Source organism: Podarcis tiliguerta (assembly GCF_965153285.1).
Source record: "Podarcis tiliguerta genome assembly, chromosome: 2".
NCBI classification, from domain to species: domain Eukaryota; kingdom Metazoa; phylum Chordata; class Lepidosauria; order Squamata; family Lacertidae; genus Podarcis; species Podarcis tiliguerta.
Genome location: NC_139535.1, coordinates 100,966,934 through 100,979,606, shown reverse-complemented (window position 1 = coordinate 100,979,606; position 12,673 = coordinate 100,966,934). Strand labels below are relative to the sequence as shown.

At 45.1% G+C, this 12,673-nt stretch overlaps 1 protein-coding gene across 9 annotated transcripts in view; it reads left to right on the top strand.

Annotated features, from left to right (window-relative positions):
• RAB5B (RAB5B, member RAS oncogene family) overlaps window positions 1-7,171 on the top strand; it is a 28,271-nt gene extending 21,100 nt beyond the window's left edge. For all 9 annotated transcript variants that reach the window (XM_083428060.1, XM_083428068.1, XM_083428061.1 and 6 more), the window contains 3 exons: window positions 379-501; window positions 1,559-1,652; window positions 4,007-7,171. In XM_083428060.1, coding sequence (XP_083284186.1) covers window positions 379-501; window positions 1,559-1,652; window positions 4,007-4,122 — 333 coding nt within the window. In that variant the 3' untranslated portion in view covers window positions 4,123-7,171. The remainder of the gene's footprint in view (window positions 1-378; window positions 502-1,558; window positions 1,653-4,006) is intronic.
• The last annotated feature ends 5,502 nt before the right edge of the window (window positions 7,172-12,673 follow it).

Sequence of the window (12,673 nt, the reverse complement as noted above, 5' to 3'; positions counted from 1 at the left end):
GGAGGTGGTGATGGGCTGGAGGTGATGTACCTCTTTATCCAGGCCTTTGCCACCTGAGATGTATAATTTTAGGATCCACCCTATTTTTGTGGTTGTAAGTTGTTTGTAATGTTGGATTTTCAATTCTTGTAACCCGCCTTGGGGCCTTATGATGAGTGGTGGGGTAAGAAACTAAAATAATAGCAATCATAGTAGATGTTTGGTCTGATTATGACCTCAAGAACCTGCATGTCCACCAATAGACTGTTGCAGTGACAGTTGGAATAAGCCTTTTGTTTCAACGTACTGCAGGTTCACATTGGGTGAGTTGGTTGAAGATAGGAATCCTGGTCCCTTCTGACTGCACACCTGACATTTTGGCCTCTCCTTTTCTGATAGGAAACGTTTGCACGAGCGAAAACATGGGTGAAAGAACTCCAGCGGCAAGCTAGCCCAAACATTGTCATAGCCTTAGCAGGAAATAAGGCGGATCTTGCCAATAAGCGCATGGTAGAGTATGAAGTAAGTAGAGCTTCTCAAACCCCTCAGATGTCTATTGTACTCATTCTTACTTCAAGACAGAAGGAATGGTCCATAGTTTGCCAGCCCGGGAGAGGGCATTCTCTGTGGCAGCCCCTCGGCTGTGGACTTCCCACCCCTAAGAGGTGCATCTGACACATTATTGCATAGTTTTCATCACATGCTGAAGACTTCTTTATCCTTGCCTTTGACACCTGAGATACAGAGTTTTAGGGCCTGGCCTATTTTTTAAAATCATTTTTTGGTTTTTAATTGATTTTAATATTGTATTTTTAAATGGCTGTAACTCAACCTGGGAGCTAGTGATGAAGAGTGGGTAAGAAATCAAATTACCGTATTTTTTGCTCTATAAGACTCACTTTTTCCCTCCTAAAAAGTAAGGGGAAATGTGTGTGCGACTTATGTAGCGAATGCCGGCTGCGCAGCTATCCCAGAAGCCAGAACAGCAAGAGGGATTGTTGCTTTCACTGCGCAGCGATCCCTCTTGCTGTTCTGGCTTCTGAGATTCAGAATATTTTTTTTCTTGTTTTCCTCCTGCAAAAACTAGGTGCGTCTTTTGGTCTGGTGCGTCTTATAGAGCGAAAAATACTGTAGTAATAATAATAATACAGCGGTACCTCGGTTTTTTAGTGTCTTGGAAGCCAAATGTTTCGGTTTTCGAAAACCTCGACTTGCTTCCATTTTCGAACGTGCCTTGGAAGCCAAAAGGCTTCCACTGAGGTTTTTTCAATTTTCTCCATTGAAATTGAAGGCTGCCCTTTGCACCTCGGTTTTCGATCATTTCGGAAGTTGAACGGTCTTCCAGAACAGATTACGTTCGAAAACCGAGGTTCCCCTGTATCAGGAGGAATATGCTTCCCTCTCCCTCCAAACTTCCCAACCTGATTTGTCACTCCTTCAAGATAGTCCAGCCTTTAGGTACTTTATTGTATTGTAAACAAAAAAAAAACCTGAGCAAGCCTGTCTGCCCAGATTGATCTGGGCAATCTAGAATATGCAGTCTTGTTCTAAAAGTAAGACCTACATTTGTTCTTTGCAGGAGGCCCAGGCTTATGCAGATGACAACAGTCTATTGTTTATGGAGACATCAGCCAAGACAGCAATGAATGTTAACGATCTCTTCCTGGCGATAGGTAACCCAAAGACACTACGTTGCATTGTTTATCGGGGCACTGTCTCTCTAAAGATTCATGTGGCTTCACTTTAAGTTGTACACTGAGTTCCGCAGCCTCCTGCTGCCTAGGGTTACTGCCCAGCAGCCAATGGTTGGAGCAGGTATTGGGCTAGACCCTCCCACCCTGTTGTAGCAGATGCAAATGCCAGCTAAAGAGAATGAAAGATGTCTTGCAAATATTCCGTCAGGTCTCAACTTGCAGAACAGCTAGAGACTTTTGGGCTTTCCTTAACATGCTTCTTTTCAGACATCATTATACCATTTCCAGCCTTCATATATTGGACCTTTGTGGGAATGGCCCCCAGGTACTGAGGCCCACCTGAGGCATTCTGTATTGACAGGGTGGAAGTTCTGCAGGTCTGCTTGCAGATGGAAAGGGCTGCAGGCCCTTAAATACAGGTTTAAGGGAGTATGCTGCTTCCTTCTCTCTGTGTCTCTCTCTTCCATCTCCCCTTTTTCTTGGTGAGTTTTCTGCCATGCTGCTACCTCCCAGCACGAGCCTGGTCCTCCATACATCAAATTTTGGCAAATGCTGAAATAAATAACCTGGTTACACGCATTTTCAGGAACAGGGCTAAGAGTGCTGCTACTGATGGGTATCAAGCTGTGCTTGTTCTGTTTTCCATTCTTTCCTATTACTGTTAATCCACGGCATTCTTAAGAATGAAAACATGACCAGCATAAAGGCCACAAGTACTGTACTTTCTGGCCATCGCAGAGCAATCTCATGATAGGCAATATATTTATTTTCAAAGAGGGGTTCACTGTGATGCGTCATTGGGATATTTTACAAAGAAATCAAAGTCTTGAAATGGGTGAAGATTACTTTCCAGGGACTTCCACGGATGCAGGAAGCCCTGCCTATTTACACTGACGCAGGTAAAGGTAAAGGGACCCTTGACCATTAGGTCCAGTCGTGGCCGACTCTGGGGTTGCAGTGCTCATCTCGCTTTATTGGCCGAGGGAGCCGGCGTACAGCTTCCGGGTCATGTGGCCAGCATGACTAAGCCGCTTCTGGCAAACCAGAGCAGCGCACGGAAACACCGTTTACCTTCCCGTCGGAGCAGTACCTATTTATCTACTTGCACTTTGAAGTGCTTTCGAACTTTTAGGTTGGCAGGAGCAGGGACCGAGCAATGGGAGCTCACCCTGTTGCACCCTGTTGCACCCTGATTCGAACCGCCAACCTTCTGATCGGCAAGCCCTAGGCTCTGTGGTTTAACCCACAGCGCCACCCACACCCCCTTAATGACACTAGTAGGGGTCCTCATACTGAACATTATACTTGGTAGCACTTTGCATCTCTGAACGCTTTAGCCTTTTCTTCCCATAGGTCCTGCCTTTCCATTTCCTTTACATTATTTTGCTGGCCATTTATGAAGTGCTGTAGCCAAACCATTGAGGAATAGGAGCCGCATAGCTGTGCTTTGCCATATGGCTGCAGGCATGTTTTGTGGTCTATTGCACTCCCTCCCCCCCCACAATTTTTTTATCACCTGCAGTCATTGGTTGGACTGCCAGACAGAGTATTTCAGGAAACTCAGAACTTTTCCCTTGATTCCTCAGTGTGTGTTTTGCAGGATGAGTTGGCTCTACCTGCATATTCTTCTTTAAACATTAGTTGCAACACATAGCCCTGCCCTGGATTAGGAGAGTGGCCTAAAACTGCTGGCTATAACCAGTGGCAATGCTACATGTTTTTAGCCTGCACTTCAGGCTTACAATTGCATCTCATCTGCTTTGGGTAAATGATCATGTATGAGCAGCTAATCCAAACGGCAAATCCAAATTCAGACTCTTGGAGGCGGCAGAGGCGGCGGGGAGTGAAGGAAATACCTCCATAGCCCCCCCCCACACACACACACTGCTCCACTGGGGGGGGTGTTCCTAGAACAAACCAGCCTCTTTATAAATTCCAGTTTAGCAGGAATGTGAAATATTTCTGCGGAACTCTATGGTTCATTGAAACTGTCGCTGTTCAAATCTACCTTGCTTTCAGTCTAACACATATTTGTAGTTACCTTGGTGGAACTATAATGGAGATTTGTCAGCCACTGTTAAGGAAACCTAACATTAACGGTACGAAAGCTGAGCAATACGAGAACTGCAGACAGCTTGTTGCGCTTGCCATTTGGAGCATTAAAAGTGAGTGAGTTGGGAAGGCTTTAGGAGATAGAGGAGTTCCAGATTTCTGCATAGCCGAAATGTCCTTGTTCCAAACTTTGCTCCTGTTGTTTAATCCCAAAGGGGGACGAACCCAGGAAGTTGTCAGTTCCCCCTCACCTAACACGTATCGTTTTTTTCTCCTTCTAGCTAAGAAGCTGCCAAAGAGCGAGCCCCAGAGCACAGGGGGCGCCGTGGGTCGGAATCGAGGGGTGGACCTTCACGAGCAGTCCCAGCAGAACAAGAGCCAGTGTTGCAGCAACTAAGCGGTGGCATTAAAGCAGCCGGCGAGAGATAAGATATAACCTCCATTTCCGCCCCACCACACCACACCTCACCTCCAATAACAGCATCGGCGCACTTGGAAGCCGCCCTCCCTCCCTTCTCCCGAGAGCTCCGTTTAACTGCACTTCTAATGCTTCAGAAACCACCACCAGACGTCTGTTACCACCACCCCCCACGAGGAAAGTGGAGATAGACCGACCGGGGACTTAACTTCCAAAAACAAACTCTTTCTTCACTTTGTATTATAGGTGCAAATAGCTACCTAATTACTCTGATTCCCCTGCTCTGTTTTCTCCAGATAACATTTCCTCTCTACCCCGCCCCTCCCTCCCCACCGCTGTCTTTGCTCTGTGTTCTTGGTCCTGTAACATCCACCCTCTCTTTACCTCCCACCTCCCTTTATTTTGTTTAATGCTATGTGGGGTGGGGTGGGGAGGGTCACAACCGAGGGAGATCTTAATTCTTGTAGATTCATTTTTAAGAGCGAGGTTGAACGGGCTCCCTCAAGAAAATGCATTTTTGAGGGGGTCCTCCCAGAGTTGTTTTTTAATTTCCTTTTTTTCCCGGTTTTCAGAAAAGCTGCAGTGTCCTTCATTTATCTTTTTTTCCAGGGCAGCCTTTTGTGGCTGGGTCGGAGAGGAAGATTGTATCTGAACTTTCGCTCGTGTCTTGCTTGCTATGACCTGAATGTGGCCCTTGGTGTCAGTGACATAAATCTGAGAATCATGCGTGTACAAGTGTAGAATATCGGAATTTGTTTCCTCAGACCCTCAGATAGCCCTTGATTTTGATGCCTTAGAAGTTTTGGCGGCCGGGATAGTGTAGTGGCGGGAGAGGAGTGACCTGCAGAAGACCAGCTTTCCAAGTCAAAAAGGCGGATTGTATCTCCTCCTGTTGTGTTAATGTTCAGGTTGCTGTTTGCAGGTTGTGCTTCAGTTACCAAGAGTCCCATTAAGAGAGATTCTGTTCTCTGCTCAAAATGGGTGTGGCCTGCTGTCTGAAAGAAGAATGTGCAAGGGAAGTCAAGCTCCCTTTGTTCAGCTGGGATACAGTAGAGGAGCCTGCTGAAGTTTCCTTTTGAGAGCTTCTTCCTGCACCTGTATGCGCAGCCTTGCACGTTGCGCAGAACTTTTGTTCTAAAGTTGCCAAAAGGAGAAAGGCCATTGGGTCCTTGGGAGAAGGCTGGGGCTGCGGGTGCAGGCAAGTCAGAAACAGGACAACATGCTAGATGGGAGGAGAGCTGCTAGTAGGAGGACCAGTACTGTAGTTTCTAAACCCTTTTTCCTGCCAGGGAGCGCCCAGCTTGCCTTTTGGCTTTTTCCTATACCCTTGCCGAACCCCCTGTGTACAAACCCAGTCTTGCCCTAGGAAGCTGTCGAGAAGTGGCAGTCTAGAGCGGTAGAGCGGCCCCTTCTGTCTTCAACCCCTCTCAGAGCCCAAGGGCTGTTTAAACTTGATAAGTGTTTGTGCCCTGTTTGTGTTCAGTTTTCTCTGTAAATAGTACAGCACAAATTTGTATAAATTAAAGGGGGGGCGGGTGGTTGCGGGATTTTTACTTCCCTGCTATTAGCTGAACAAAGTAATAGCTTTTTAAATTTAGCTGTAGATAGTGCTGACCTGTAAAGGCGACGCATGCTACCATCTCTCACCCACATTTTGCTCTCTGAAGAGCTAGCAGCAGCCCAGCATCTCGGTTAGAAATGGCTCCTCTTCCGACAATGGCCTTCACCAGGGTAAATAGCACCTTCCCGCCTCCATCCCTCCTGGCATTTTTTTCTTGAAGCCTCAAGCATGAGCACAGCTTCTAAAATGTAAGAGTTCCGCAGTGCTGTCCACATCTTGGCAGCGAATCAGCTGGCTACCCACAGAAGCATCTCTTGGGTGTTGGCTCCCCCATGCAGACTTCTCACATATGGTTGAATGTTACTGTGGGAGAGTTTGGAACGGATGATGTTTAAGCACACACACACACCTGCACACCCTTTCCCATTATTTCCCCCGGCATGGTTTGAAGCACTCTCATTTTCCACATGCTTGCACCCGTGGCTTGATACAGGTTTGCATTTACTTGCCTCTTCCCATTCACCAGTGCAACTTAAATGGCTGATGTTCACCCAAGCAAGATGTGTGCATTTAGGGCTTTGCTCTTAGCCATAAGTTGAAACGGTTAAATCCTGTACCGCTGACAGCATGTGGCGTTATTCTGCTGCCTTTGAAATGGCCTTCTACCGGTGGCTGTATTTGAGCTGGGAGCAACTAAGGAAGGAGCTGGACAAATCTGTCTACACGAGGCTTTGAGCGAGAAAACTCAAAATCTAAGTTAACTGGAAGCAGTGTGTGCTGTGACTTGGCCCATCCAATTGGCACGAGTGCAGAGTTGCCCCACGCCGCAATTGTGCATGGAATTTCTGGCGTCAGTGTTGATAAAGACTTTGGGAGTGCCGTAGCACTTCCCCAGTATTTATTTTGTGCTCTCAAACTTCACTTGTGTCTCAAGAGCGGAGCTGTGTGTGAGGGAGGACCCTGAAATGGAGCCTTGCTCCTTCAGCTGCATTCACTGTTAAAACCTACTTCATGGAAGAGTTCCATCTTTTTGTTATGCACATGTAATGTGATGTTCGTGGCCCTCCAGAAGGACCTAGGAGCAGGAACAAGCGTGCCCTTTCCCATTCCAACAAAGCTAAGGTGCTGTTTTGCTCTCGGCTCATGGCAAAGCAAAAATAGATTCTGCATTTAAATACCAAAAAAAATAAATAAATCCCTAATGCTTTCATCTTGCTCACAAATTTTGGTTACTGCTTCCTGGCTAGTTCCTAGACCAAGTAAGGACACTGCAGCTTTTTGCTATTAAAAACCACACCCTTTCTCTTCTGCTTACTCTACTCTTCTGAACAGTTTGGTTTTTCTTTATTTTTTTTCTTTTGAGAAAGCTCTTACATTGCATTTAAAATAACAATCATGGTAACAGAATTTCAACTGCTGATTTACCAATGTATTTAATGTAAGTAAACAAAAAAAAAAATCAGTGTATTAGATGAACTTTCTCCTTTATTTCGATTTGAGATAAGTGACTTGGATGGTTCTGAATACAAGCTTGAGATGACTCTTGCCCATCAAAGCAGGGACATCCCAGTCATAGAGGCTGATTAGAGGGCCACTTTGGTTCAAGAGGTGACCCCCCAAATATTAGGCAACACTTTGATTTTGTGTTTCTTTTGTTAAGCTCCACTGAGACAGCAAGAGCTATAAATTCTTAAGTCACTTAATTAACACGAATTAGTTAACCCTTAAAACCTTGAGGCAACCCTTTACTTTCTGTTGAAACTGGCAACAGAATCAGCATGGTTCTATAGTATAGCTAGGCAAACTGAATATAGAAAGTTTTTTGAAAAACAGAAACAAAAACTTAACATGTTAGTAGCAGCAGACCTGATCTGGTAGCAATGTAGGGAGTTTACTTCAGCAAACCTGGAATTCCTCAATAACAAATTCTCTTACAGTTTGGACAACAGTGTAATCTTTACGACCAGATAGACCCATGTTTACTAAGCAGTCCTCATCTCAATAGGATTTTACTTCCAAATAAGTTTTCCTAGGATTGCAGCCATAATCTGATATCTACGGCTTTCTTCTGGAAATGTGATTCACCCTGCAGGATGGGCATGGGAAAATTCCATACACCTAGGTATACTGTGGAAATTTCCACCCTAGGGACCACCCACCTGGAAAAAACCCTGACATGATCAGTGTTAATGGAGTTTGCTTAATGGCAGTCAAAGCTCCCAATGAAGTCTAATGCAATGTACATGGGGGGGGGATGTAAATGAGACACTTGAAAATACTGGCAGAGGCAGCAGGCAGCAAAAGAATGTGCTTAAGAACTGGTGATAGTTGTCCACTTGTTCCTGGTAAGGAGCTCAAGCGTATTTTCAGAGGATGCGGTGAAGAGAGGCTAAATGAAATTGTCAATTTCCAAATCGCGAGGAGCCATAACCCCACACGTGCATTTGGGGTGGGAGATGCCAAGCTTTCTAACGTTAGAACAGGAAGGCCACTAGGGGAAAAGTTCACAATCCCTTAGCATACACACCCCAACCTATAGAACTTGGACCATGCTCAGTAACCACCTTCTATTTCCAGGGCAAATGGTGGTCGTGTCCCGGCTGAAAGCGCTCGATACTTTGCACTATTTTGATTTGCTCTTTGGCACTTAAAAGTTTCAAAACGCTACCTTCTATGACAAGGGTATCCGCTAGCTAATGTACAACACCCAGGTAAAGGTAAAGGGACCCCTGAGAATTAGGTCCAGTCGTGGCCGACTCTGGGGTTGCGGCACTCATCTTACTTTGTTGGCTGAGGGAGCCGGCGTACAGCTTCCGGGTCATGTGGCCAGCATGACTAAGCCGCTTCTGGCGAACCAGAGCAGCGCACGGAAACGCCGTTTACCTTCCCTATTTATCTATCTATCTACTTGCACTATTTATCTACTTGCACTTTGACGTGCTTTTGAACTGCTAGGTTGGCAGGAGCAGGGACCGAGCAACAAGAGCTCACCCCATTGCGGGGATTCGAACCGCCGACCTTCTGATCGGCAAGTCCTAGGCTGTGTGGTTTAACCCACAGTGCCACCCGCTTCCCGTACGACACCCAGGCAAACATCTTAATATTTCTGGTTAACTTACTGGATCACTAGCTTACCATGAGCTGCATTCTGCATATGCTGGAATACTTTAGGAAGAACTTCCTGACAGTAAGAGCTGTTCGACAGTGGAATTTGCTGCCAAGGAGTGTGGTGGAGTCTCCTTCTTTGGAGGTCTTTAAGCAGAGGCTTGACAACCATATGTCAGGAGTGCTCTGATGGTGTTTCCTGCTTGGCAGGGGGTTGGACTCGATGGCCCTTGTGGTCTCTTCCAACTCTATGATTCTATGACTTGGCAGCTGTGAAACAAAAATTGCTCTGTAACTGATGGCTTCATACCTAGGCTACATTCTCTTAAAATCCTTCCACTCAAGAGGACATTTCTTCCATGTGGCTAGCAGACATGTTCAAATCAGAGTAATAGTAGCAGGGTTTACCCCAGGCATAGGCAAACACAGCCCTCCAGATGTTTTGGGACTATAATTCCCATCATCCCTGACCACTGGTCCTGTTAGCTAGGGATCATGGGAGTTGTAGTCCCAAAAACATATGGAGAGCTGAGTTTGCCTATGCCTGGTTTACCCTAACAGAGTGAGGGAGCAAGTGAAAATCAGCAGAAGCCCGTTGGTAAATCCAGGTTGGCTTCCTTTATTCCTTGTCAACAATTGATATCTGTGGTTGTATTTTCACAAGGTGCCCACTAGATGGCGCTGCTGTATAAACTGCCAGTTTCCTGGAAAAGTTCATGTAATAGGGGTTGGTACCAGAAGTGATTGAAAGAAACCTTGCTTTTCCTCTCCCTCTTCTCGATCAGACCAGAAGATTGATTGTTTCCATATTTAACAAATAAACCCAAAGGACATGTTTAATATAACGGGGGCCGAAAACCAAACTAGAATAACAAGAGTCCAGTGTTTGGCCTAAATGGATGTGACTGAAGAATCAGAGTTGCCAAGCTTATCCAGTCTTCCTCCTCAATTCCTTTTGGTAGCAACATGACTGTCCGTCATAAATTATTTTAATATTAACGTACCTTGTTGCCAGTTCAGCAGGGCAAGTCAAAGCAGGCACAGGAAAACAGAGACAAAATCTGTCCAAGTTGAACCAGACAAGAGAGCTCTTTAGACTGCTAGAACTGATTCTACACTCGAGATCAATTACCGTATTTTTCGCTCTATAAGACGCACCAGACCACAAGACGCACCTAGTTTTTGGAGAAGGAAAACAAGAAAAAAAATATTCTGAATCTCAGAAGCCAGAACAGCAAGAGGGATCGCTGCGCAGTGAAAGCAGCAATCCCTCTTGCTGTTCTGGCTTCTGGGATAGCTGTGCAGCCTGCATTCACTCCATAAGACGCACACACATTCCCCCTTTTTAGGAGGGAAAAAGTGAGTCTTATAGAGCAAAAAATACGGTAATTTGTATGTAGAGCAGAGTCCTACGAAAATCCCCCAGAATTCAGCAGGATGCAAGGGAGTAATTATATATAGAATTGCAACCCAAGTACTAGCTGTTTTGGAGAAGGAGACCTTTTTGTATGAAGAGGCCTGAGGGTTAAGTCTCCCTTCTAGGAATCGCTCCCAATTGAGAGCCATTATTCATCTAAACACCTAACTAAAGCATCTTTGAAAATTTGGAAGCTAGTAGCGAGGTAACAATTGTTTCAGTTTAGTCTGGCATAGTATCAAGAGATGCAGGTCACCATGTATTATGCAGCCAGTTTAAAATCCGATAATATAGGCATGCCAGTGTTGTCGTTATTAAAATGCTTCTCAAATGCCATTCATGCCTGGGGGAGGAGGGTTCACAATTCCAATAAAAGCCACACAAGAAAATGCATCGCAATCTATAATAGGCCAGCCTCTTAACCAGCAAGTGCCTGAGTGCACAGAGATATGGGTCTTCAGAAAACAAAGCACATCAAAATTGGTGCTTGTCTCAGTTCAGATGGGAGATAGTTCTATAAACAGTAACACTAAAAAACAAAAAAGGCTTCAACAGGTTGTTTCAAGATGGTACCTCAGTGGGCTGGGATCTCATTCAAAGATCTTTATAGTTCTCTCGTTCTCTTGACCAGGTTTGAAAGAAGGATAGAGATCTTTTTAATATATATATATATATAATTTTTATTAACAGGCCAATCAAATCACATTTCCAAATCACATTAGTTCCAAATTATACAGCCAGATTTTTAAATTTTTGTTGGGGGTACCCATACTTCAAGCTCCGAATAGGGGTCCAAACATCACTTATATTGCTGCTTTAATTAGACAGTTCTATCCAGTTCTGTCCAGATAGTCTCTTTATTACTTTCCTCATCTTCTTGTTGTTATTATCATATATTCCTTTCTTTGCGATCTCTGATAATAGAGATCTTTGCCATCTTGACCAGTGCATTTCAGCCTACATTAGCACAAAATCTCTCTACAAAAGTAAGGTTGCGTAGGACAAAATGGTGGTTTTTTATTCACTTTTGTACTCAAGTTCCCCAAGTTTGAAGTGATAAACGTATATTGATTCTTATTTTTTACAGTCAATATATTTTTAAGCTAATTAGATTTAAAAAGCAACATTAGCAATTACACACACACAAACACACAGGTGTGTGCAAGTGCTGCCTAATTCTGTAAATGGCTGAATAATTTATAGTTCTGTTTCCCCTTTAAATCTTACATGCACTGCATTTTACTGATTGCCCACAGTCACTGGTGTATCTCAGTTCTTCAACATCTATGAAGTTTGTATGCAAATGTTGGCGCTCAGTCTAACACGTCAGCTGCGATGAATTGAGCAGCAATTCTGACACCTGCCAACTGACATATCAGCACAGGCGCACTGAATATAATAGTGTTTGCTGTGTAGAAGACTTGTGCTTTATCCTCATAACAAAATCCCATTTTCAAAATAGTCCTTAAGCGTCCTTCTGCTTAGTCTGCTATATACGGTTCTTCTGCCCGGAGTCAGCACCCATGTTTTAACACCGTTTAAAACGCAGCCTTCTTACATAGCACCTTTTGTTGTCTCTCTTCTAATTATACTATTTGCATTGAAAGGAGACTTAAGAAAGGGCAGTTTGCACCACTGAACTTGTGTGGGTGATCTTGTACATGGGGGGTGGGGTGGGGGGTGGAATGCAGTTGACTTGGGGAAAATCTCTTCCTTTTTTAGCCTTTCTGCCACAGCCTGTGCCTCAACAACTGGAGCCATCTCTACCATTGGGCAGAGTGAGGCACCTGCCTCAAAGGGGCAGATGCTGGCTACAGTGGTACCTCGGGTTACAGACGCTTCAGGTTACATACACTTCAGATTACAGACTTCTCTAACCCAGAAATAGTACCTCGGGTTAAGAACTTTGCTTCAGGATGAGAACAGAAATCGTGCTCTGGCGGCACAGCGGCAGCAGGAGGCCCCATTAGGTAAAGTGGTGCTTCAGGTTAAGAACAGTTTCAGGTTAAGAACGGACCTCCGGAACAAATTAAGTACTTAACCTGAGGTAAAGGGACCCCTAATCATTAGGTCCAGTCATGACCGATTCTGGGGTTGCGGCACTCATCTCGCTTTATTGGCCGAGGGAGCCGGCATACAGCTTCCGGGTCATGTGGCCAGCATGACTAAGCCACTTCTGGCGAACCAGAGCAGCACACGGAAACGCTGTTTACCTTCCCACCGGAGCAATACCTATTTATCTACTTGCACTTTGGTGTGCTTTTGAACTGCTAGGTTGGCAGGAGCAGGGACCGAGCAATGGGAGCTCACCCCATCGTGGGGATTCGAACCGCCAACCTTCTGATCGGCAAGTCCTAGGCTCTGTGGTTTAAGCCACAACGCCACCCGCATCCCTTAACCCGAGGTACCACTGTACTGATGTTTTGTAGAACAGCTGCTGTGTGTCA